At 35.7% G+C, this 21,456-nt stretch overlaps 1 protein-coding gene across 1 annotated transcript in view; it reads right to left on the bottom strand.

The window, feature by feature from the left end:
* The window catches only part of LOC104405347 (target of Nesh-SH3-like), a gene marked incomplete at both ends in the record, with an annotated part of 41,893 nt that extends 20,931 nt beyond the window's left edge, over window positions 1–20,962 (bottom strand). The window contains 12 exons of the mRNA XM_010014028.1: window positions 155–367; window positions 1,629–1,697; window positions 3,040–3,123; window positions 5,097–5,207; window positions 6,714–6,809; window positions 11,903–11,977; window positions 13,412–13,486; window positions 13,954–14,028; window positions 15,170–15,244; window positions 15,719–15,793; window positions 20,032–20,106; window positions 20,888–20,962. Of these exons, the coding sequence (XP_010012330.1) occupies window positions 155–367; window positions 1,629–1,697; window positions 3,040–3,123; window positions 5,097–5,207; window positions 6,714–6,809; window positions 11,903–11,977; window positions 13,412–13,486; window positions 13,954–14,028; window positions 15,170–15,244; window positions 15,719–15,793; window positions 20,032–20,106; window positions 20,888–20,962 (1,098 nt within the window). The remainder of the gene's footprint in view (window positions 1–154; window positions 368–1,628; window positions 1,698–3,039; window positions 3,124–5,096; window positions 5,208–6,713; window positions 6,810–11,902; window positions 11,978–13,411; window positions 13,487–13,953; window positions 14,029–15,169; window positions 15,245–15,718; window positions 15,794–20,031; window positions 20,107–20,887) is intronic.
* Window positions 20,963–21,456: the final 494 nt, after the last annotated feature.

Below are 21,456 nucleotides of genomic sequence, written 5' to 3'. Positions count from 1 at the left end.
ACACTGGAGTTGACAGTAGCATAAAATAAAGGCACTGGGTGTAAGCCTCCCATAGGATTAAAATATCTTTAAAATGGTATAAAGCCACTGTTAAAGTATAAATAAGCTGAAAATACTGTATTCTGATACAATGGAGCAAAGAAATCAAACCAACCAGTAACAGTGTCATTGTCTGGTTTCTCCCAGTCCAGTATGACGAAAGTTGGACAGCCCTCAACAGTCACCACTGTGAGGTTTGTTGGAGGATTTTGTGGAGGACGAGTAGGTTCTTCCTTGCTGCTAGCTTCCTCTTGTGGAAAATGTTCAAGAGAGCTTGTGATAGAGCAAGGCACATCATCATCTTTCTTCATGTACTTGACATGGGGGGCTAAGAGCAACAGGAAAGAGCTGTTATTCAATACAAGGTGTTTTTACAAAATGCCAATGCCATTTTTCACCCCTGGCACAACTTCCATCTTGGGGCACCAAGTAAAAATCTGCACAAGAAGCCAAACATAAATGTTTAAGAATAAAAATCAAATATTCCATATTAAGCTGCTTGTTGGTTTTATTATTTTTGTTATACTGGAATCTGCACTGCCTTCACCCCCTTCTCATTGGCACCACTGATGAATTATCACTCTGAAGTGATTAGCGGCTGATATGCACTGTTTGAAAGAATTAACTTCTGTCACAAAATGAGACAATTAATTACTAATATTCTCCAGTAAAATGACACTACAATTCCATTTGCAGCATTTGAGTGCTATGCTAATACAAAGATGTAATGTCCATCATCACTTTGATTCACCAGAAAGAGTAACAAGTTTAGTCCAGAGTCATTCCACCATTAAACTTGCAGTTTCTAAAGTGACTGTCAAAATCTTAAGTATTTTCTGTGGTACAGGACGAAACCTTGAAACAAACTTTGAGGCAAATCTTGCACTCAGCATGAAATTCATGAAGACTACTGAAGACAAACACATTAGTTCTAAAATTAAACTTCTACTGGGTGTAAACAGTACGCTTTTACAAGAAAGATAGTCTTCAGAAGTGCAGTATCTCTTACCAGACCAAAAAAATATCAACCTGAAAAATCTTCCAGTACAAAAGCCCTTCTTCCTGTCATCTCACCTTGCTAAACTCCCTAGGTTACTGCAACAGCAATAACTTGACTACTTTATCATCTAGCCTAGTATATGTTACCATTTCAGACTATCTGAATATGCACAGCCTGGAATGAGAGGTGAGGCATATATGATGAGCAGACATTCCTTATGGTAAGGAGCACTGGGATTTGGGCAATACCTCTTCAGGTATGCTTGCAAGCCCACAGGACGATTTTTCTTTGGTTTGGTGGAATGTGAACAGTGTGCAGCTGTACTACTGCTAGTGTACAGGAAGAGCCACAACATGTTTGTTGGCATGACTGTAAACTAGGAGGTGGTAGCAGAGAAGAATGCAGAAATAAAATTTAGTCAAGAATATGTTGATGATCTGCACTACAGCCCTTTCATCTGACACTAAAGTGAAAGAGAATCAAATGATGTTTTCACCTTTAAATAACCAAACAAGCTAATTTTGATGCAAGATAGGTCAGCCTTCATCTATTCCCCCAAATAAAAATATCATAGGTATTAAAATCCTACCTTGGTACCTTGGTTTCCCTGAAGAATCGGTTTCTGATGTAGGACTTGAGCTGAAGACAGTTTCATCAACTGTGGAGAACACAGTTATAATTTAATTTGCAATAAATAAAAAGTTTCAGTGTTAGAACTGTATCATTTCACAGTTCACTTGGCCGTCATGGTAAAGTTCTTCCATGGTAGACCTTTGCTGCCAGATCTGTCTTTTCCTCTTTAAGGACTCCATTTTGGCTGTGATGCTAAGTAAATACCATACTTACCTGCTAGTATAAAGATAGCCATAACCAACCACAGACTTAATGACTGCTGCTGGATTCACTTTATGCAGTACATGAGAAATGCTCTTTTAACCTTTTAAAAAGGATCTTTTTGCACTGTAGTGGCTGTTTAGCTTGGAGCTTGTTTCATGTTCACAGAATACATAGCACTATTATGTTGGCAGATGAACTTCTCCGAAAATAGGAATGAGGAAATCACAAATTCTGTCTCCAGAGCGTACAACTTCTACAAAATTTGTAGGAAATTGAAGGCAAATACACTGGTGAACAGAAATGTGCTAAAGCAGTCAGGATTCATGATACCAGTGTTGTATTAAATAGCCACTATACTGAATGTTATATATATACTGAACAACACAAACACTACGATGGATCTCAACAGACAAATCATAACACATTCACAAGGATTTTTTTAATAACTCTGGCATTCAGCTTGCTTTACTGAGCACTAAAGGGTCACAGTAAGTTCATGATCATTATAAGGAGACAAGAATTTCTAAATTACTATAAATCCAGCAAAACTAGAAACAGCATAATTCATGACAATACACCTAGAGCTGTGTATTTTGGCTCAAAAAATTTAAGCACACCCTCCACCAAACCCATTCCTGTATGCCACTTTGAGGAGATTTAGGTCTAAACTAGTAGTTAACTTGCAAATTTACGAAGGGCAAATTACCGACTAACGACTAGGCGGATACCATGACCATGTGGAGCACTATCAGTCACTGTCAAATAGCAATTTGAATTTACAGCCTATGCAAAAAGAAATGTCTAGGAAAAGAAGTGCCTTATCTACTCGCTTCACAGATTAAAAGTAGCCACTGAATAGTATTGAAAGCTTACTAAGCATGTATTGATGTCTATGAAGATGGAAGGGCCATCATGTTCTCATTTACCAAGGTGTGTATCAGAAGACAGCCAGGTGAACTCAGTTAAGTTAGAAAAGTTGCAAAGTGGCATAAAGGAAACCAGAATCACCCCAGACAGAACACTTCTCATATTAAATATACCATCCATAAATATATTTTAGGGGAGGGAAGCAAAGGAAAAAATGAAAACCTTTATGTAAATGAAGGGAAAAAAAAAAAAAAAGAAAAGAAACCAGAACTGTCTTAATGTCTTAATATGCCTACCATAATAGTCTGGAGTTGCAAAAGCTGTTGGTGTCTTATAAGACGTTCCTGTCCTCACAGGTGTTGTTGGTCCAGCGGGTTTAGCTATAGTGACAGAAAGAGGAACTTGTGGCAACTAGATGACCTTAAGGTCCTTTCCAGCCCTAACCATTCAATGATTCTATGGTAAAGGATGTACTGATTGTTTTCAAAATAGCTGTAAAAGACAAGAACTACATTCATAAAACAGGCACATACCCCCAGATAACCACTGCATGACTGTGAAATCATAATCATTATGTAGCTACCTTCCCTGCATATATGATACAGAAGAACATGGTAACTGAAGGCAGAACTCTCGTGAACCAAGTTTAAAACAACGATAATCCCTACTGTCCATTAATTTCTTTAATAAAGTGAAAATTTATTAAAATTCTCATAATAAAGATTCTCTCCTAATTTCCTTATTAAAGTGGAAATTTATTAGGATTCTCACTAGAGTCCAGTTTCACAAAGGTTCTGGAACTCTCTTGCTTCCTTTTTTCCATCCAGGAGACTTCTAATGTTGGCATAGAAACCTTCCCATAATACTCACCCACTGGATTAGTAAGAAAGATACAAATAAGGAATTAATCACAGCCTTAATGAGAAAGAGAAACAGGACAGAATTATGAAAGGGAAAATCCAAGAACACTGAGGCAAATTTTTCCTGTTAGCACTGTGGAACAGTCTCTCCAGGGAACCAGAAGAACTCAATTATGGTATTTAAAACTAAGCTGGATAAAATACTAGTAAACACAGGGAGAAAGGGAAATCTGGCACAGGACCCATAAAGAAGAACCAAATCATCTAACCAATTTATTCCATCTTGAATACCTAGGAAGGTATAACACTATATAACCTGACCTCTAGTGTATGGAAAAAGGGTGATATTTCAAAATACCAGTAAATTATTTAGACACTTAATGGAGAAAATTAATTTATACCCTATTAACAGCAAAGTAAAATGTATCAGGTCAACATTATTTTTTATGCTACAGCTTAGGACTGACAATATCTTATGCTCTGTTGTAGCTATTACTAAGGAAACACCACTGAACAACAACAAGCGTAGACACAACATTTTGATCTTGGCTCTGCTGTTGAGTAAATATACTCTTGTTTCATCCAGCTTGAAGATTCTTACTTCTAATCTGCTGCAAAAAATACTAAGGAATTATTTAGGCCTTTAGTGCCTTACTAGCTCACAAAACCCCAAATGAAACAAACAAAAAAAAGAACCAACACGAAATACAGCAAAGTTGAGACCTTTATATTACCAGTGAACTAAGGAGGGAAATACAAAGAGGGAAGCATTTCTCATGATGCTAAGCATAATGAGATGATAGTTTCTGACTACCTGGAATAATATTAGCCTAAGGATTCTTATACAGAATCCACAGACAAAACATACATTAGGATACTGAGTATCAGCTTCAGCATAAAGTTAAAATAAAATAGGAAATGTGAAGGTTTAAGTGTGTTTTCATACTGATAGTAAGAATACTGTAGCACAGGCATGAAGCTAAACTCTTTGCACATGAAATACCTCAGCTTGCTCTGCCTCCCTTGCAATTAGTTTTCTGGGTGCCTATTGGCTTGTTATTTGCAATGGTTAATGGATGTGCCATATATATGGGACAGAATTTCTTTACAAATAACCAGTTGGGAGTATGCATTGAAGCATTATAGTATCTCCCATCTGACATGCACATTAAGTAACTTCAAATGTTATTAGTAGACAACAAAATGTTCGTAAGGTTGATCATCTTAAAGAACGACTTGCATTATGCTATTTTGCTTTCAGCGTCCTTACTTGGGATGATTTTGACATAACTAGGTTAGGAAAACAAAAGGAAAACAGAGTTTATGTATGAAGACAAAAGACACAAGGCCTGTATGTTCCAGAAGACTAGTTTCTACAGATATCCCAGATTAAAGAAAAATAATTTATACTATAAAATTCTCCTATACTCTGCTGGTCACTTCAGTATCATCTCACACGTAATAAAATATTTACGCTGAAAAGGCTGAGATACCTGGAATCCCTGGTTTACCAGTCACAGTGTTTGGAGGCAGAGGTTTTCTTCGCATTTGTGTAGGCTTGACAGGAGGCATAGGAGGATGCTGAGGGCCAGGTGATATGGTTACTAAATGACAAGACAGTGTTATTAATTATTTAACCTCGAATTCCTTAAAATCACAAACCCATTATGAGTTATATTCTGACTTCTCAAACAATGTTTCATGTCTGATTTAGTATCAGAAGTGGAGAGGCAAGGTTAGAAGCTGTTGTATGAATTGTATTTTCAGCCTTAAATTCTTAAATTGCATGGAGTTTTAAACCAAGTTTACTCTGAAAATACGTAGCTGCACTGGGATTTTGTAAAAGTGTTTCAGCAACTCATTTTCTGTGTAGTTTATTTCTGTCAACAGTAATTTTTTGGCAGACAACAGGATATTTCTTCCCACAATAAATACCATCTCAGTGTACTCAGAAACACCTTCAGTACCCTACTGACAAGATTTCTGATCTTTTGTACTTTCTAACTGATAAAAGTGGTCATGCTCAGCTTGAAGCAAAAGATGTAGCAAAATGGAAATTATCATTAAGGACAGTTTATCCTGTGCAGTTCAAAAGTGAAAAATGAAGAAGTTACCGTCACTTTATGCACTGACACAGATAAAGACTAGGAGAAACTCCTGGAGCCCTCAACTAGTTTGTTTCAATGTGCATTTCCAGCCAATATCTATTAAATTTATCTGGCAAAGTCCCTTGACAGTGAGGAGGAAAGAAGAACCTAAACCTGAAAGGAGAACCTAAGCCTCTTAATTCATACTTAAAAAACATAATCGCCTGTATTTTCCAGGCAATTATAAAGGATTTTATTATACAAAGGAAAGGCAAAGATTTTTCTTCCATTATTCACCTTTGCACTTCTGAAGAAAAGGAGGTATGTGCAACACATTTATGTAACAAAAGACTTCTTGTACCTTACAGGGGAAAATCCTTAAGAATAATATAATTCTTATAATGCTGCCAGTGTCAACAAACATGCAAGTTGCCTGATACTGAGTTACTGGCTACACAGAGTACTTTGGGTCCTACGTATCAGACCTTAGTTTACTCTAAAAAATAGTGTAACTGTGGACAAGAAGAGAGCAGATACAAAGACTCACTGGGAGAGCCTTTTTAGAAATACTTAAAATATTCTTCTCAACAACACAACCACAAGTTACACACAAGCCAAAACATCCCATTCAGTGGACTGTGTCACAGTTGAATCTACTATACAGCACTCTGGAAAAACAGTAATCCCTACTCTTCCCTTCTACTATACTCCCTTTGCTATGGTAGAAACTATTAGTATGAAAAAAGTCAATGCTTACAATATTGTGGGTGTTTGATCACAAGGATATAATACTGCTGGTTGTAGTTTTTAATATATGGTGCATGTTAGTGACTAAGTAGTGACCATGAAATACTTCATTTTTATCTCTTTCAGTAGCATCCTGAAGTCAAGAGAAGGTATATTGATGAGAATGAATAATATTTTCTCTTCTTAGTAGAGGTGCTTTTTGTGTAGGAATGGTCATGTTTTTATTTTTTCATTAACTGTTAAAATTTGCTATATGTCTTCTTTTATCAACCTTACCAGAAATTGCCTTTTCCCAGGTATCAATATATTCCAAAGGTTTTTCTACATCCACGCCAATTTGTCTGGCAATATCCTCTGGTGTATATGCATCATCTGTGAAACAAAGGAAATCAAATAAATATCTACAGTGCAGTGTACCAAGTCACAGAATACTGATATACTGCTTATGTCCAAACTCTAGGTAACATTAAGTGCAAAACTAGCATATATGGCCCACCTACGTTTTACAGATAACTTAGTGATATTTGTTATCTTCTTATTCAAGTAAATAGAAAGTGATCTGGGTCTACAAGGTGTGCAATTTAATTTTTAACATTACTTGAAAAAAGTCTGCTTAGAAAATTAGTAAGATTAAGAGAGAACAGATCAGTTAAAACAAGACTGCGTGGAAAGATGAGTACAGAGAACATTCTGTTTTTTCAGCATACAGAATAAAGTATCCATTGACTCTTGCAAAGGGCAAAGTTCTCCTTCTCCCATCAATAAGATCTTTGGTTTTCCTCCATTTTTAATGGCTAGAGCTATTCTGAACCAAACATACACCATATTTGGAGTAATCAAGGCAAAGTGTACATAAAATTCAGTTTGTATATAAAAGAAAGTTCTACTTGAATGTTACATAAACACATTTTAAAAATACTGAAGTAAATGGCATTAAAAAGATCAACACAACTAGTGCTGGTACAGAACAACTGTTTCTTATGCTAATATTTATAGGACAGCAGACTGTTAAATTAATATGCTTTCCCTATACAAAACAAGTACATTTACTTTATAAAAACTCTATATATGGTAGAGTGAGAAGATGCATTGCAATTTCATCATGTTAGCAGGGGGGTGGGGGGGAATATCACTCCTTCCTCTGACATAAGAAACACCCCCTGGAAACTAATGTATTAAGAAAACACCAACCAAACCAAACCTCAAATTTAAATTAATTATAAAATTCCAACGTGATCTAAATGCTTCAACCAAAGATTTCATAGGTTTGTAATCTGGTGCTCAGTTTCTTTTGAGAGTAAATAAGTATTTTAACAGCTTGAAGCAAATAATTTTTCAGTAGTTTTGCTACTTGGCCATTCTTGCTAGGCATACCTTAGGAATCCACAGTCCATAGTATGGACACATTAAATGTTTTACTTAAGACTGAAGTAATGAAACTTGCACTAAGCTGGGATCAGGATGCAGGTCACCTGATCCCTGTGACCACAGTTTCCAAACATATCATGTGGGTTTATATAACTGCAATTTGTCTTCAGGTAACTAAAGTGGTTAATTAGATCTTCAGATATACAAAGCACCAGAGTGCTAATCAGTGTTTCACATTATGGTCTTTGAGGAAGAAGAGGCATGAGAAGACCAACACCAGCTTCAAAAAGAAAAATTACCTTGTACACCACAGGTCATAGTCAGAGTATTTAGTTCCTTAGCTTCATCTCATAGTAAATGCATCAACAAATGTAGTAGCCCATAGACTAAATCACACTAAATCACCCAAATAGCCATTACAAGTCCAATCCAGTTTATCATCTTAGCCTCTACAGAAAAGACTACCTCTAGCCTGCTCCTTAAAATCTACTTCAGAATCACAATCTTTTCTGAGTTAAATCAGCTAGGAATGAACAAAATATTGTATACATTCTAGATGGAAGAAGTAATTATTCCCCTCCCCCAAAAAAACAAACCTGGCAATGCTGTTCTGTCATTAGTAAAGTAGTAATGAAAAATACATCAAAATTTCAGGGAAAAAGCTGTTCAAAATGCACCACTTCTCTGCTGACCAAAAAAAAAAAAATCTCCTTTTTGAATGATTCATGCACTTCAAAGTTACATAAAAGTTTCTGTTTTCACTGAAGGTCCCCTGGTCTATCAAATAGCTTGCTACATTTATCATGGTATTTGCCTTATGCTAGCAAATAGAATTTGCTTATTATAAGGAAATTATTATTTCGGCTTACCACATTCACCCAAGCTTTTAACAGAACTGAAAATACATGTATTACTAGCTTGTGTGTTTGTGTCTTCTTTTACTTCCATCTTTTTTCCTGAAAACATTCATGGGAGACTGGAGCACCTTAAAACGAACTACTGCATCTTTAATAGCAGGAATACAATCAGAAGGGTGGATCATTTTAAGGGAAGAACTAGAAAAAGTGCCTTTGATAAAGCAAACTGAAATTACTTAAATCCTGAGTTCCTCTAGAACTTGGCTACACAGCCACACTTTCAAAAATAAAAAGAAAATATAGCACAAAGTTAATGGCTACTATAATGAAAACCAACCTCTCTTTCACAGGGAAATGGAAATGTTGCTCAAAGTTTGTTTGCTGATGGTTTTCTGGAAGCTTAATAGATCAGGAGCAGTTTTTAAATGCTTAGGATTAAATAAAAAAATAACTAAGAAGTTACACACACTAAGAGAAATATTAAAAGCCGTCTCAATAAAACGAACTAAATAAAATGGCTAAGACATGGTTGAAAACTAAAAGGAATGTTAGTCATGAGGAGGCAATCCCAACCTCTTTCCCACAGTCAAGTTTACCACCTGGCACTATAGCTAGCCAGCAGATTGAAAAGCCTGCCAGGAAAACAGTCACAATCCCATCTGCTGCCGCTGGAAAAAACAAATTCCACTGCTTATCATCTGGGCCTTGCAGCTGCCAAGCAAACTCTGCATGGGGTGAAACATCTTTGCACAATCAGGAAGAACTGGGTACGTTCAACAGCAGTGCCAGCCCAACAAGGGACTCGTCTTGAAACAAGTGTCCATGGCTCTTCAGTAAATGTGCTTTTCTTCAGAGAAAGAAAAAAAATGAAGTAATGTCTAAAGGTAAGTCTGAAAACATACTGTTCCTTAAAGTCCAATAGAGGCATCTGATCAGATATTAAGGGTTCTAATAAGCTAACCATAGAAAATAAGATATCATTTTCATAATGGAAGAAATCAAGTTCCTTACCCCAAAAAATCACCTGGTAACTTAAAAATGTTAAAATATTTATAAGATATCACCCACTGAAAAAGAAGTAAGATTTAGGTTAGTCAAGTTAGTAGAGTTTTCTAAGTCTCTTCTGCAGACTTAGGAATTCTGTCTGCAATATGTAATTGCACATTGCTTGAGAAAGATATAGATGATTTTATTGGGTACCTGAACTCCCTCCTTGTGTGAAAAGATTTTTATGAGCACAGAGAACCCTGTAGGCTCAGATACTGCATTTAGCACAACACTGTGATGCACCTGCTTTACAGAAGACTTGATATTCCACTTATTGATATCACCAAGGAAAGTAGAGACTGAGAAATTGTGAAAAGCTGCAGTCCTCTCTCAATATGCCATGAACATACAAAATTCATTGGTGGTTTCCCTATGCTACTGAGAAGAAAGGTGCAGACTCACAGAGAGCTATGCTATGTCAGGAGGGCTGGAGGAGCAATGGAAAATATTACTTGAAGTACCATTTTCCAGAAGAATTCTAAAAGATACTTATTCGCCTTTTAGTACACACAGTATGCACAGCAAGGTAGTAGTCTTGTGGTGATTTTTGACATGATCTACCATAATGAAGCTCTAGCTCTTCCTGGCTATAGGCACTACTATAAAGACACAGAAATAATGACAACTAGTGGGCACTCCAACAGGAACGTTTAAAACAAGATTGCTTAAAACGGTACTTTAGCAGTCACCTAAAAAAGCATTAAGCACAATAAACTACATTTAAGAATTTATATGTCTACTACTGTGTTTATACTGCTGATTTACTTAGCATGATTTTTTTTTCCTTCTTTTTAATCTATAAATACCTCTGCCAAGGTTACTACTATATGTGAAAAGGGAAAAGCTTAATATACTGTTTAACATAATTGTGTATTTGTGCATGATTTCATAAGGTGCTTTCAAAAGCCACCTATTCCTGGAGACCTGTGCACATTCTGCGTATTCTGGTTACTAGACATTAGAAAGCTCACTTATAAGCAGACTGCCAACACAAGCAAAGAATAAAACTTTCTAACCCACAACTGCTGACACTGGTCATATAATACTGTCTCTGATGCCCTGGAATTTGATGGGCTCATTTTATTTAGTATAAGGACTATGAAAGGTCAAAGAGCACATACCTCCAGTGAAGTCATCCACTCTGTATGTAATACAGAAGAGTATGTCATGTTCTTAACAGACTATTTTTAATTCAATGTAAATATACAACCTCTTCTGAGGTTTTGCATTTCTAAAATCATGGTGGGCTTCTCAGAAGTACATACAGGAATGAGTAGCTCAAATCATACTAAAGTCAACAACATGTATTAAATTGCCAAAGACACTGGAAGAAGTACAGAGAAACATTATATGCATAAAAAAGGAATGTTTAAAGTAGATTGTATATTGCTCAGGTTATCCTAACCTAGCTAGCACAAAACAATAGTATGGGACAGCAGTACTGTTAGTACTGGGTGAACAGCCAGAAGTTTGCTTTGAATATGTGTATTATTTATATATATTATTTTTTAAACCAGAATCATTGTTGAAGAATCCCAAAATTCTTTATTTAATTAACCATTGGTTGTATTAAAAAAAAAATCAATAATATTTGTATTGACAGAATAGATTAATGCTTTATTAAATAAAATGTATGGATTCATTAAAAAATAGCACTAAAAACATTATGTTAATTGGATGGAAAAATCAAATACAATTGAAAAAGGATGAATGATTTTTTCAACAAATAAACCAGTATTTTGAATAAAGCTTTGTGGTTAGGGACTATGTTATCTCTGTGTGTAAGGACATGTAAATTGAAGTGGCAGTTCTCACCTTTCTCTATCATCCACCAACTTGGAGCTTTCTTGGTGTGAAGTATTTAAGCTTGAATACTGCATAGTCTGAATATGAGTAGGTCTGACATGAACATACCATGTGCATGTAGGACCTACTCAAATTCAGACTACGCAGTAGTAGCTAGCAAGATACCTGGCCTTAAGGCTTTCTTACCAAGTCTTCTGACTTGGACTTAAGCAACTGGGTAACCTTTTTCAACAAAGCATTCTCCAGTAATTACACAGAGTACTCCAAGGAATTGACTTTAATAATCAAACATAACAAAATATTTTGCAGGGTTCAAGATGATTTGAGGAAGTCATGTTCCTGTCTTATACTGACAAGCTAAAAAAACCCCCACAACTGCAACTCTACCTGTTGCTGGCACAATCCACTTTGGCAGTCCAGGTGGTTTTGTTCTAGCTGGTGCTAGTGTGGTTCTACTAAGAGCTGTGAGAGAATTTAAAAAAGAAAAAAAGTTCCATGAGAAGAAAACTCAACAGACTTTTATGTGATGCCAGCAATTCCAAACGAGAGAAGAAAAAGCAACGCTTGCTGTAATGATATACACCATTTGGTTTCTTTTTCTGATTTGGAAAGGCTTTACATCTAGACTGATTTACCGGAAGAAAAATACTTTTTCCCCCCTGCAGCAACACTCAAAATTCCACTGAGAATAGGTGAAATTAATTAACTAATTAATTAACCTCCACCCCATCCTAAACTTACTAAACAATTATTACCTGGTCTGGTCTGTGATTTATCAGATGGCTTTGGTCTTGCAGAAGTGAGACGTGTTTTATGAGGTGCTAAAAGAAGTAAGGTTCAGTTTAAATGTGATGTGTTGACAGAAGATCAATATTGCAGTGTAATTTGCCAGAAAAGGCCCATGCACCAGTGTGATACATCAAAATCATGCTGAAAATGCAAGTTTCTTTAGTATTCAGATGATTCCATCTTGCACTCTGACTAGTTACATTCATGTTTAAGTTTAGGAAAAGATATAAAATATTTACAGCCAGTTACCCAACTGTATATGGATACAGAGTTAGCTCTGCAAGGTATCCATGGCCTTAAGACATTTAATTAGATTCTGTAAAAAACAAACAAACAAAAGACCTCAAAATAAAACACCAAACCAAACCTTCCCTAGATCAAATATTCAGATAAAAACATGACACACTGAAGACCGAGAAAACAACTGGAAGCATTCCGTGCAGACAATGTGTAAGGTTGCTGAAGCATAGTGTCATCAAGGTTAAAATCAGAAGCCTTCAGCCTTTTCTCATTGTCACCTTTCACTTGCCAAATAATTTTGACATTGTAGTTGTTACAGAATTTGTGTGAATCGCACTGAAAGCTGAAAGCATAAGCAGTAATCACTGACATCTTGTGCCAAATGATCAACCTCTACTAAGTCCATTTTTTAAATAAATTGAGCTGGCTATTTGATATTCAGATCTAGTTACTGCTCTATATCCAACACAATGGAGTGTCAGAGAAAATGCAAGAAAGAACATATTACTCATTTTTGACATTTAAATTTGGTAAAAGCTTTACAGATTTAGATTTAGTGTTTTATAGAGAAAAAGGCGGAAGTCATTTTCATCTATGTTTGCAACACTATACATCTGAGGATCCAATACACAGCAGTAATACTGTTTAAAGCTTTGTATCATCTTTAGACAATATTGATTAAATCTTGATTTTCAGAGCAGTGAATAAAACCCCATTTGATAAGGAGAAAAAATGCATCTTCATGTTATATATTTGAAATAGTTTTAAAGGTAATAATGAACAGACCATTAAACTGTTCCAATTTTACTCAAGATCTACAGACATCTTAAGTTGTATTCAACAACTTAAAAAAGTCTTAGAAATTACCTGTACTAAAGCGTGGAATTTCAGTTGCCAGAGCAGTTTTGGGCTTGGGTGAAATCTCGTATGTTTCACTGGGAGCTGAAAGTGAAGATATTATTGCTTGCCAAATGCAAATTATTTCCTTTTAAACATAAGACACCACAGGGGGAAAGGGAAAAACTGTCTTTGTGCAAATTATAAACAAAAAGAGTCAGTGCTAGAAAACCTGGCTGAAAATCATGCTTCTATACAAATAAAAGACTCTTCAAGACTGGGAAGATAGAGTCAAGACAAAAGAAAAGATGATCAGGTAATGCCTTTATATATGACTCCTCAGCCTTGTACATGAAGTACTTATTTCTAGAAAGAATTGTATGAGAGAAGGAATGGCTGGAAAATTAAAACCAGCAACATTTTGTACATGCAGTGGAATGTGACTAACAAATGAACACAACATAAAGATATATTGAGGTGTTTCTGTTGATTAAAGTGTAAATATAGTCATATAGCAAAAACAGAGGAAGTCAAGTTTTATGAAAAATAGACTGACATTATATTCTCATTACCCAAAGTCATTTTGGACCCATCAACAACATGAACTGTTATAAGGTTAATCGATCCCAGGTGTGTTGTTCTTGGAGCTACAAGAAATAGAACATTGCTGTGTAAGAACTAAAATTAAAGAAGCTGGATTTCATTAAGGATCTGTGTCCTTTGTTTCCTACAGACCTATCTACACATCTACTAAGACAATTTTAACAGACATGAGACAGACACATGTTCTGATTAGTCTGGATGTATTTTCATGATGACAGCCACACAGTGCAACTATTTTGCTGGCCTCCCCCAAACTTCAGTACAAATGCCCTGAAGGTGGAGTTCTGGCAGTCTGGCCTTTCTCACTCTGGGTATATTAATTTGCACTTCGTAGAAAATTTCTAAAAGCTTACAGTAATGGTTTTATCTTTCAGATATTCTTCCCTTACTCAAATATGATTGAATTTAGTGAAAGATATCTAAGTTACTGGATGAAAAGGTACCCGCTACACATCTCTCTCTCTTTCAGAAATAAGGTTAAAATATGGATCCTGGAAAGCAACCTACTTACTGGCATAAAGAGCAGTAGCTAAATAGTGCCATTTGCTTCTAACAACTTTCTTAACAGCAATTTTGCACATACATCATTATAATGATTTGAAATTTAAAAGTCAAAGAATAAACCTATAAATTCTGTTTTCCAAAATTCTTCACCTAAAACTAATTTTTTAGTGGTACCAAAACATGGCACTTCCTAGATATGGCATCACTTGATTATAACTATTCATCCCTAAATCTGCTATAGTTACTGCAAAAATCACCAATAGGAAGAATGTACCTATACTCTTATCATCTAACTATCTTGGACTAAGATTCCGAGTTTTGAAAATACTTGAGAAACTGAAGCAAATGTATATAAAGTAATAAAATCTCCAAAAAGAAAAGAACACAGTGAAGCTGGCTACAGCAGAGTATTTTTATTAAAATTAATCTAATTCTTCACATTTTTCAAGGCTACTACCCACTAATTCATAAAACCAACCAACTTCTGCTTCCCATGGAAACAGATGCAATTCATGGGCATTCTCTTTAATATAATTTATTAACATACTCCAAGCGGAACAATTATGCTAATTTCTGCCCACAAATCATGGGTGTCACATGACTGCAGTACTGAATGACAGAAGACAGTGTAACTAAGGCAATGCCACAATAACACTTTTCAAGTTAAAAGCTTTAAATTACCAGGTTTAGTCTGTGGTACTTCTGGCCCAACAGATGTTTTGGGTTTGGAAGGAATGAGCAGTGTTTCTTTTGGAGCTGAAAGAAAAGGAAAAAGATTATTATTGTATTCTTCAGGAGTTGTGATCCAGTGTCATATTTAGCCCACAGAAAATTCATGCTTCAAATGTCTGAAAAAAAGACAATAACAATTCCATTGCTTTCTGGAACCTGAAATAAAATGACTATCCAAACCACAGAAAAGTCCTAGCACTGTGCTGTAGGATAAACTGAGTTAGAGGCTAAAGTTCTTGCTCTAAAAAAAAATCAGACCATTGAATTTGGTTGGAGATTTGACAAATAGGCTTCTGACCAGACATGAGCGGTAGGCTATTTCTGCTTTATTTCAAAGATAGAACTGAGACTCATCTGTATTAAGAAACATGCACGTGTGCAAGCAGAATGAAGTGGAATGATGTTACACAAAGTACCACACTGGAGCATGTTCTCTAGGAATTTCTTCACTGAAAAATTAAGAATACCTGCATCTTAACTTTAACGAAAGTTATTTACCCATTGTTGCCCTTGAATGCTCGGTGGTAGTAGAAGATTTTGTAATAACTGGTTGTGGAGTTGTCTGATGTATTGCTGTTAAGGAAAGAACGTGAAGAATCTTAGAATATTAAACTCTAATAGAAGCAAAGTAGCATCTGTACTTTTTCTAAAACTTCAGAAATGCCCCAAACTAAAGCACAGCAGAATATTTGAAAAATCAGCTGCCGACAGGTATCATTAACTCCTGTACATTCCTTCTGTAACAAAAATGGGAAGAGACTCAGCCTATAACTATTTTTAAGCCTTCTTTTGTTTCAATATAGCACACAGTATCAGTTGCCAATTTTACAAGCACATTGCAAAGGAGTTCTGTTGCACTTTATGGATTAAAAAGCCAAAAAGTGCTCGTAAAGTTGCACCTCTGATTACTAGGAAGTAATCAGATCAGAGAGAACACAGTCTATCTAGCCACTGAAATTTGTCAGCGTCCATATTACTACATTTTAGTCATCATTTGCTGTATTTACTAGAAAATAGGAAAACCGTTTGTGATGCATACTAAAAATCGTACTATTATTTTCAGTGTAGTTTTGGCATATTTTGGTTTAAGTGTAATGCATTTCTTTGAGCACAAAGCCAGCTATGAGCAATTCCATTAAAAAGAACAAAACCGAAGGCTAAGGGAAGGAATTACTAAACACAAACACACAAAATTAAAGGAAGGATTCCATTACCAGGTTTGGTGTGTGGCACTCTTGATTTTTCAGATGTTTTTGGTTTGGTATGAATGAACTGTTTTTCAGTTGGAGCTGAAATAAAAACAAACAGCACCCATAACAATAATTGAAACCCACGCTTCTTCCATAGCACACAAGGAATGCGAGTACGATCTGATCTGTAATAAGGCAAATTATGTAAGGGTAAAGCTGAAAAGCAAACAGCTGGAATTCCTGCAAAGAAAGGGAAATAAGTTAAATGGCTGCTGACACAGACTTCCCCCAAATTATATGCAAATTTCTAGCTTTGGATGAAGAAGTGAATAATGAATGGCATACAATGATGGGAGAAAAATAGACAGTAGCAGCTTACATCTTCCACATCTGCCATACATGAATATCTGAGGACAGGATCTGCTTTTCAATGGACCCTTAGTATCAGACTTGATTTATTAATTTAACCCTTTGTTTTTATGTGGGAACTATTCAATCTTGTTGTCTTCATAGGGGCCAGTTAAAACTGTTGCCATGTAGGAATCGTTTACTGGAAAAGGTTATCTTGGTACTAGCTAGTCTGTGATGTACACCAGTGGAAATGATCTTCAAAATATTTGCCCTAGCCTGTGCATTCTGCATCCCCCTAGCTCTGAAGAACCATTTTCTGCACATGAATATTGCATCAGGTAGCCCCAGATATGTACAACAGAGTACGTAAACTTCATAAAGCTATATAGAGATATCGAATGAATACTAACCTAAGTAATTCATGTATACAGAGAATATATATTGAAATAGAAACACAAGTAAAAGGTTTTTTTCATTTCCTATTCCTCAGAAAGAAAAAACATACTTCAAAGGTTACTGAATGCCTATTAATTCTTCATTAGTGCTACCATTTCCTTCTCAGAAAATTGTGGTCAATGTTGGTCTCTCAAACTGGGGATAGAGAACTGGTATTAACAGAGATTTCTCAAGCAATACTCCTGCTGCCCAACGCTGCTTGGATTCATTGATCCTTATTTGGTCCACTTCTGACATTTAAGTTAAGAATGAAGAATTCTCACCTAATGTTTCATATAATTAAGCAGGTTTTCCCAATGTGGATGACTAGAAGTCAGTAAAGAAGATGACTTTAAGAATTAGTATTTGATTTGGAAGGTCAGTGGTCCATTTCGGTATATGTTACGCTATAGCTGATAACTCATAATTTCCTTGCAGTGAAGCAGAAAAGTATTTTAGGATGACAGTACCCACACCTCATGTACAGAAGTTACAGGAATCACTACATACTCTTTAAATTAAGTCCCCTTTTATTGCAAAATATGTAAAATCTTAAAGAATTACACCATCCTGACTGGAAAGCCTATGAGATGAGGAAAAGAACCTTCAAAAGTAAGTGAGCTCATGCATTATTACCCTTATCAAGACCAGAGGGCAAGCAAGTGTCTAGAAGCAGAGTGAAACATCATTAGTTTTTAATGTCATGTAATGAGTTCTCCCTAAGAAGATCTTCTTTAACAACAATGGAAAATAGAGTTTTTATAAAATACATATTATTACCCAGTGTTGCCTTTGTTCTTTCACGAATGTGAGGAATCATAGTAGTATCTGGTTCATGGAAGGTTGGAATGATTTCTGTTGGAAGAAATGTTGATAATGCTCAGAATAATGAAGACTCTCCATTTCCCTACTGCCCCCTTCAAAAAACACTTCAGCGCTATACTATCTACACCAGGAAATGGATGTTTTAAAAGAGCAATGGGCATTTACCCTCAGAGATTTATGGTTACAGAGAGTTCAATTTTTTTGTTCGGGGTTTTCTTTTGTAGATACCTAGAAAACAACAGTAACAACCCTTCTGTGAAATCACTGATTATCTTATGCAGTTCAGTCAGATTTATGGTGGGGAGTCTCCTAACTCAAATACAACTGAAGGGAATCCTCAGTCTAATCTGGATGAAAATATGCCTAATAAAGGAAAACCACTGCAACAGCTTTAAGAGGCTTCTCTCACAAGAGGTTCAAAACATGGTGCAAACAACTGAAGTCTGTTGCTCAGATACAAGCTGTGAACAACTTTTTATCATTGATTTAAACATACAGATCACTACTATTTCTCCTTCTGGTAACATCAACATAATAGAAAAAATAATAAATCTTGAACTGTTGTAGTTTCCATCAGTGGCATGAGTTAACTGCAGCATTGCAGAAATTTTTTTAAGCTAGATGGGTACCCAGGCAATTGCAAATGCAGTGTTGATAACTCCCCCCACTGCCCACCCTGAAAGGAACTGTTCAGTTATCTACTGCAGCTTGACAAAATATCAGATAATTTACCAGGCCTCCTGTGCGGAGCATCTGGGATGGGATCTGCTTTAGGTTTAAAGGGAGTATGTTGTGGTTCTTTAGGAGCTGAAAGAAAAGTCCTGTTTTAAGGGTTTATCACCTTCAGATATAGACAGGTTTATTGCACAAACACTGCATGCCTTGTGCTTGCAAAGAAAAATAAGATCCTTACATAAGAGACTGAAAAATTGAGCGTCAGATGCATACAGGAATTTCAAGAGAAAAGAAAATCCTGAATTAAAACATGGGTGGAAAATTGATGAAGTAAGCAAAATCTGGAGTCAAGCAACAAAACCTGAAAGACCACAGACCACTACAGTAGCCATGTTTCCCTCTGTATCTCAGAGCTCATAACTGATGGCATGCTTGTCTCCCACAAGTGTCAAAGAATTACAATGTATTAGAGTGAAAGAAATTTTCTGTGAAGACAACAAAACAGCTAGGAATCTTTCAATATCTGGTACACAGTAGAATTAAGATGACATGGGAAAACCAGACTAGTAATATATAATTGGTCCAAGGAGCAGCAGAGAAAAAATAATGACGAGCCCAAAGTAACATCTTTACCTGTTGCTGTCTTTTGTTATTCAATTGTATATATAGTAGGTGCCAAAACTTCATAAAAACAAGAACGTACACAATATTAGCAATAAGTACATGCAAAAGGGTACTTTTACATGACTGATTTCAAATTGGAACACATACTTATTTTTAAAAATTATTATTTATTGGTGGAACAAGTGAATATATACTCACTCAAAAGGAAGGTTCAACTGATGCTTTCACAATCATCAGGAGTTACAGAGATTTGGTCATTCACTACCAAACTATTAAAATCCCTATTAAGTATACACTTTTAAGAGTCAAATTCCATTACCAAGGCACACAAACATGAAAGTGGTTTGAGATAGATATTTAGAGTCATACACAAACGACCTCAAATATATTTTTCTCTAAGAACTTTTGATAGGCATAAAAGATGAAATTTCTTCCAAGAACATTCTTATAATGTTTGCATGTTGTCTACCCTGATATGCAGATTATTCATCAGTGACAGCCATCATGTGGCTGAAAAGCATACACAACTCATCAAAACTCAGCTATTAAAAATACAAATCAGCTTTATCTTCCTTTAAACATGTGATCATCAGAAAACCTACTTGTTTGTAATAAGAAGTTTAGATGTTAATCAGCACCTGATTCATTGAGGAAAGACAACCCAAAATAAACCTTGAAGATTCAAACACAACAAAACAACAAAATATTTACCAGTTTTTGTGTGTGTTATGCCTGGACCTGGTGATGCTCTAGGCTTGGAAGAGACTCGCCGACTTTCTTTTGGACCTGTAAAGACATGCAAAGTTTTGAACATGTTACCGAGAATAACAATTCATCATAAACCTTTTGATTTTCCTGACAGAAGATTCATTTTCTTCCAAGAAATCTTTTAGAAAGTATTTCCATTTGAAAACAATCACAAAGAGATCTCCTGACAATGCAAACAATATTATGTTCAAGCAGAGACTAAAGACAAAGTGACTGTTACAGTGCAGTGTTGGATTAACTCTCCACCTCTTTCAGCTCTGCAACACAAAGCTTTCTACAGAGTAAAATGCTGTAGTTCTAACACTTATCCTTGTTGTGCTTCTCAAGCACTTCATATTCCAAAAATCTGCTGCTTACTTTACTCAGCTGTGCATCAAAAAAAAGTCCAGCAAAGCAGAAGAAACGTGGAAATTTACCACTAATGTTCAAATGGACAGAAGTATTTCCAGAGTTTTGGCAACAGGAAAGTAGTGTAATTTTACTCTTGTAAATGAGTAACTGGAAAATATAAATACTTCTGTCACATTCTGTGGAAATTAAGACACTAATTTTCTGATGTGCAAAGGCTCAAGATGACTGTTAACCCTCATTTCCCTACCATTATACAAGTTATTGTGACATGTATAATATTTAGCAGATTATCTTGTTCTGTGACAGCTATATAGCAAAGACGATTATGAGAGTAAACCACAGCATATTCAGTGATTAACTGTGTACTTTCAGAGAACTTGTAAATTTTGACAATTTTCAAACTGATAAAACTTTCATGTAGTAAAAGGCAAAATATTGATAAGCTTACTTGCTCTAGTTGGAGGAACATGAGGACTGGGTGATGTTGTAGGTTTGGAAGTCCCATGATGTCTATCTTTAGGAGCTGAAAGAAATAGGGTTACACCATACTAAAATTTTTTGAGGTATCAGTGTCCACAACCACCCATAACAGTAAAAAAACCACCACCAAATCAAAGATTTAAGCCGAAGATATTCTATGGAAGTGATGCAGAAGAGAAGGGGGTTTTTTAAACAAAATAGGTCTATAGAGAAAAGAAATTATCTTCTGAGGCATACTATCAACTAAGCATGTAACAGAATCACTGGTTCTATTTAAGAAGAGGACTTAGAAGAAAACAAAGTAAGGAGCTTCAAATACAAAGACACTACTAGACTGTAATGGAGGCTGTACCAAATGATAGGCAGTACCAGATTCAAATGATAAAAATGCCTTAGTCAAATGGATCTGCATCAAAGAATCATATGACCCAAAGATCACTGAAGTGAATCTGTTCTGGCAGTGGAACTGAGGTTTGAGTGAAACAATTATTTTTCAGTCCCCTATGAAGGACTAAATATCACTTAGTAAAACCGGAG

This window comes from Nestor notabilis, unplaced genomic scaffold, assembly GCF_000696875.1.
Source record: "Nestor notabilis isolate BGI_N333 unplaced genomic scaffold, ASM69687v1 scaffold28794, whole genome shotgun sequence".
Classification (NCBI taxonomy): domain Eukaryota; kingdom Metazoa; phylum Chordata; class Aves; order Psittaciformes; family Psittacidae; genus Nestor; species Nestor notabilis.
This window is presented reverse-complemented; position numbering and strand designations above follow the sequence as displayed.